General features: G+C 17.4%; 3 protein-coding genes across 3 annotated transcripts; 2 read left to right on the top strand and 1 right to left on the bottom strand.

The window, feature by feature from the left end:
* Positions 1 to 422: 422 nt before the first annotated feature.
* PGAL8A_00440900 (conserved Plasmodium protein, unknown function) lies at positions 423 to 1559 on the top strand (the record flags this gene model as incomplete). The annotated part of the gene is made up of 1 exon (XM_028673149.1): positions 423 to 1559. One exon carries the CDS (start codon positions 423 to 425, stop codon positions 1557 to 1559), a length of 1137 nt encoding a protein of 378 aa, XP_028529631.1.
* A 536-nt stretch (positions 1560 to 2095) lies between these two features.
* On the bottom strand, positions 2096 to 2867 carry PGAL8A_00440800 (cytochrome c oxidase subunit 6B, putative; the record flags this gene model as incomplete). The annotated part of the gene is made up of 4 exons (XM_028673148.1): positions 2096 to 2151; positions 2326 to 2399; positions 2506 to 2609; positions 2790 to 2867. The coding sequence occupies 4 exons, from the start codon at positions 2865 to 2867 to the stop codon at positions 2096 to 2098; spliced, it is 312 nt and encodes a 103-aa protein (XP_028529630.1).
* A 1700-nt stretch (positions 2868 to 4567) lies between these two features.
* On the top strand, positions 4568 to 5632 carry PSD (phosphatidylserine decarboxylase, putative; the record flags this gene model as incomplete). The annotated part of the gene is made up of 1 exon (XM_028673147.1): positions 4568 to 5632. One exon carries the CDS (start codon positions 4568 to 4570, stop codon positions 5630 to 5632), a length of 1065 nt encoding a protein of 354 aa, XP_028529629.1.
* Positions 5633 to 5842: the final 210 nt, after the last annotated feature.

The following is a 5842-nucleotide window of genomic DNA, read 5'->3' as shown; positions in this document are numbered from 1 at the left end:
ATATTATATTGTTTAAATATTTTTTCTTTATAAATTAAAAAATAAATGTAATTTTATTTTATAAGATTGTCCTTTTTATTAATTTACTTTTTTTTTTTTTTTTTTTTTTCTTTTTCTTTTAATATATAGTATCCTCATAATATTCATCTAAAAAAATATGAGGAGATAATATTTCTTCGAATTTTTTTAATTATGAAAAAAATAATCTTAATAAATTTAAATAATTCAATTAAAAGGTTATATTCTTTATGATTATTAGAGAAAATTTTTCTTTTTAATTGTTTAAAAAGAATGTAAATATAGAACACATTTTTTCCCTTCATATAATGATTTCCTATTTTCCTTTTTATTTTTTCATTTCTGATTACTTTTTATCTTTATTCTCTTCTCTCATTTACTTTTATCATTTTTTTTTTAATTAGATGAAAAAAGATAATCTTAGTGAAAATGTAAGAAGAGTATTAGAAAAGAAAGAAAAAAAAAAGTTGAAAGAAGAAAAAGAGTTATATAAAGCTACTCAAGTTATAAGTTCACAAAATAATATACTCAGAAAGTTAATAGCACAAAAGCAATCATCATCTACTAGTTTTGTTAATCAATTAAAAAATATAAATAAATCATTACCGCAAACAAAAAGTAAAAATGAGAAAAATTATATGAAAGAAAATCGTTTAAAAATTCAAGAGAAAATATCTCTTCAAAAAAAGTTGTTAGAAAAAGAAGAAGAGATAAAAAATAAAAAGCCTTTTAAAATGAAAAAATTTGAAAAGGTTACTTCTAAAATAGCAAAAACATTAAGAAAAAATGAACAAGAAAATGAAAATAAAAAAAGGGAAGATATTGAAAAGGAAAATACAAAAGTTGAAAAAGAAGAAATTAATAGAGAAATACTGGAAGAGAATGAAGGAGAAGAGTATGAAGAAGGTGAAGAATGTGAAGAAGGTGAAGAATGTGGAGAAGAGGGATTTGAAAAAGTTAAAGAATATAAAGAAGAAAGTAATGAAGGAGAATATGAAGATGAAGAGGGAGAAGTTGAAATTGAAGAAGAAGAAGAAGAAGAATATGAATATGAAGAAACTGATCAAGAATATGAGGAAGTTGAAGAAATGGAGTATCATGAGGATGAAGAAGTAGGTGAAGAGGAGGAATTTGAAGAGGTGGAATATGAAGAAGAAACAAATGAAAAAAGAGATGTGGAAAAAACAGAAAAAAGCATAATAGATAAATTAAAAAAAAAAGAAAATAATGTAAAATATGAAAATGTGAGAAAAGAAAAACTACATAAAAATTATGGGAAATTGCCTAATTATATATTAAAAAAAAAAAAAGATGTCACTGATGAATATGCTGATATACCTAAAGGATATAGAGTTTTAAAAAATGATGAACGCAATTTTGTTTTAAAAGAGTTACATTCACAATTAAAAGAAATAAATGAAGAATATAAAAATAATAAAGATAAAATTAAAAAAATAGAACTTGGAAAAAAATTAAAAGAAATAAAAGAGTCTATTGAATTATTTAGCAATCCATATGTTCTTGTAGATGAAAATTTTTAGAAAAAAAAAAAAAAAAAAAAGAAAAAAGTTTTATTTAAATATTATTATTATTTTTTTTATTCTACTTTTTTTATTAATTTATAATATTTCTTTATAATAATACATTACATAATTCTTTTTTTTTAAATATAATACCAAAATGGAAACATAAAAAATTTATAAGAAAATTATACTTTATAAATTATGTAATGTATAAAATGTCTAAGGTAATAAAAAAAAAAAAAACACTTTTTTGATACCAAAAAAAAAAAAAAAAAAAAAAAAAAAAAAAAAAAAAAAAAAAAAAAAAAAACTAAAATAATAATATATATAGTTACCTCTGAATTATAAAGTAACATCAAGTAGGCATATATATATATATATATATCATATAAGCAATAGTCAATATAAAATATAAAAAAAAAAAAAAAAAATGTTATTCAAAGTTTCTAATTGAACAACATTCGATAAAAACAAAAAAAGAGTTAAGATAATAATTATTTTTTGTTTATTTTAATTTTCATATATTTTTCTGAAATGTTAAAAAAAAATTTGTTTTATTGTCTTAAATGAGCTGTTAATCTATCAGGTAAGGTATCCATAACACATGTTCCTATAGCAAAAAGAAAAAGAAAAAAAAAAAAAAAATACAAGAAAATTAGTATTATGAATAGGTTTAACAATAATAATGTTAGTTTTAACTGTGACAAAATGTATTTACAAAAAAATTTAATATGAATTAAAAAAAATTTGAAGTTTTTTTTTTTTTTTTTTTTTTATTCATTACCTTTTTGTCTATGATCATCCCATTCTTCAAGCTGTTCAGCAGTACAAGCAATCTGTGCACGATAATATTGGAATCTACAAAAAAAAAAAAAAAAAAAAGAATCATAAATATATATATATATATATATACTTCTATATATTTCTATATATTTGTATATATTTCTATATTTATAAACATTACTTGCAACGAGGATCATCTTCACCTAATTCTCTAGCGCATCTACAAAATAAAGTGTATCTATATACACAATGATTGTGTTGATTTATTTGTAAAAATCGAGGATCCTATAAAATAGAAAGTATTTGAAAGATACATATTAAATTATTTTTATATGAATTAATTGAAATCAAGCATTATTTTGTAATTATAAAAAGAAAAAAATTTTATTTACATATATATCATATAAATATATGTGGTAAATATCATAATATAATAAAATTATTTAATATTATTTATATACTTACACTAGCATGAGGATTCTGCGAAGTTAGTTCATCATAATTTTTTATAAATTTATAACTTAAATAATTCAAATCACTCATTTTATTAACAATAATTTTTATTATTTACATATATACATATATATAAATTAATATATTTTATAAATATAAAAAAAAAAAAATTAACTAAATATACAATTTTTTCATTAGTATTGTATTACAAATAAAAAAAAAAAAATATATATTTTGCTATATAATATTCTTTATTCCTATGAAAATTATTCAGTTCATTTTTATTATAGAAATTTTTAAATATTTCATTTTTATTTTTATTTATATTTTTTTTTTTTCAAAAATTACAATTCAATTTTATATTTATTTTTACTAAAAATTTTGCATTTAACTTATTAGGTAGTTATTTGTTTTTTATTACATATAAATTTTTTTTTTATTAAATATAAAAATATACCAAGTTTATTTATTTTTTTTTTTTAAATTACTGCACGTAGATATTATAATAAGCAGAAAGTGGTATAGATTAAATTTTTTTTATGAAATATAAATTTTGTGATGATTGAATTAAAAGCTTTAGTAAGAAAACAAACTTGAAACTATAAAACTTTTTTTTTTTTTTTTTATTTTTTTAAAATATATTAAGTATGTTTTATTTATTGTAATATTAAGCATTTTTTTAGATAATAATTATATATAAATATATAAATATATAAATATATATATATATATATATAAATATATATATATATATATATATATACTCTTATTTTATTTTTTAAATTTAAAATTTTATATTTATTTGTCTTTGTTTTTTTAATATAACATGTTTTATTGTTATATCATTTTTTTTTTTTATTTTTTCATTTTGTTTTATATTTTATTATTTTAATTCATTTAATATATTTATATTTATGTTTTAATTTATAATTTTTTATTCTGTTTTTATATAATATTCATTTTTTTCATTTTTATTTTTATATTTTCTGTTATTCATTATTTTTTTTTTTTTTTTAATTTGAACCATTATTAGTAGAAATAGCATACATACATTTTATTATATTGTATAAAAAAGATAATTTTTTTTTATGTTTTTATAAAGATTTTTATTGTCTTTTTAATATTTATTAAAATTTTTTTTTTTTTTTTGTGTATATTTTAAATTCTTTTATTTGCAAATGCTGTGGCATTATTCGTATGCATTTTTATAGAGAAATTCTGGCGTATTTTAAGTTATACATGCATATGATAATGTGTTTTAACTAATTTTATAAAATGATAATCGTATAAGGAAATATGTTAAAAGTTGTATACTCTAAGTGATATATTAATTATATTTTGCAAAAATATAAAAAAAAAAAAAAAATAAATAAATAAACATATTGAAATAAGAATAAAATTATATATTTATAGAGTTAAAAATAAATAAAAGAATAATATAATGACATTTATAAAATATATGTAAAAATATAAGAATTTTGTGGTTTATTTAAAAGAAATATTTTAAAATATATATGAAAATTTTTAAGATGTTTTAAAATAAATATTTTAAATTGTAAAAAAAATAAAATACAATTGTAAAAATATTCCAAAAGTATTATTATAGATTATGTCATAATTGTTTTGAAAAAATATTTTTTCATAATAGAAGAGAGTGCATAAAATAATATTGTATCAATTTAAATAATATATATATATATATATATATATATATATATATATATATATATATATATATATATGTATATTATTTTATTTACCTATTAATATTTGATTTTCAATTAAAAAAGATGAAAAAAAAAAGAAATAATGTAAATACTTACGGATTGTATAAAAGAAAATATATAATTACGGGTGTAACTCTTTTATCTTTTATTCTTATGTTTCAATATAAATATCATGAAGTATTATCAGTGTATGATGATCAAATAAATGTTAAACAAAGTAGTAAGTTATTTTGGACTCGTTTAATATTTGGAAGAACTAGAAGTAGAATTACAGGAAAAATTTTTAATATCGAAATTCCCTCTTCTTATCGTTTATTAGTTTATAACTCTTTAATAAAATATATGAATATAAATAAAGATGAAATAAAATATCCTATTGAATCATATAGATCTATTAGTGATTTTTTTTCAAGATATATAAGAGAAGAAACAAGGCCAATAGAGGATCTTAGTGATTATTCAATTGTTAGTCCTTGTGATAGTGAAATTATTGATTTTGGAGAATTAAAAACAGATTATCTTGAAAATATTAAGGGGTTAAAATTTAATGTCAAAAATTTTTTGGGATCTAATTTAAAAAAAAAGTATAATGATGATTCTACTAAATTTTATTATGTTATCTTTTATTTAAGTCCGAGAAAGTATCATCATTTTCATGCTCCTTTTAATTTTAAATATAAAATAAGAAGACACATATCAGGAGAATTATTTCCTGTTTTTCAAGGAATGTTTAAATTTATTAATAATTTATTTGATATAAATGAACGAGTTATATTAACAGGAGAATGGAAAGGGGGAAATGTTTATTATGCAGCTGTGAGTGCATACAATGTTGGTAACATTAAAATTATAAATGATGATGATTTATTAACTAATAATTTACGAACCCAATTAAGTTATATGGGTGGAGATATTGATACCAAAATTTATGATAACTATAAAGATTTAGAAGTTGGAGATGAAATAGGAGAATTTAAAATGGGTTCATCTATAATTTTAATATTTGAAAATAAAAGTGATTTCTTATGGAATATCAAACATAATCAAAATGTTTGTGTTGGTCAAAGAATAGGAGGGATAAATGAAATAATAGAATCAAAAGATAGATTTATTAAAATTAGAAGCTAACAAATATTTATTAACTTTAATATTATTTCTAATATTTTCTCATTTTTTTTAAAAATTATTAGAATATATATTATATTTTTATAACTTTTTTATATAATATATAGATTTTCATATATATACACTGTTGTGTATTACTTTCTAATTAAATATTTTGGTTCTTTCATACGAATTATATATACTTTTCTTAATTTATATATATTTTATTTTATT

Source organism: Plasmodium gallinaceum, assembly GCF_900005855.1.
Source record: "Plasmodium gallinaceum strain 8A genome assembly, contig: PGAL8A_v1_119, whole genome shotgun sequence".
NCBI lineage: Eukaryota > Apicomplexa > Aconoidasida > Haemosporida > Plasmodiidae > Plasmodium > Plasmodium gallinaceum.
Note: the sequence above shows the minus strand (reverse complement) of the source record. Positions and strands in the feature narration are given on the sequence as shown.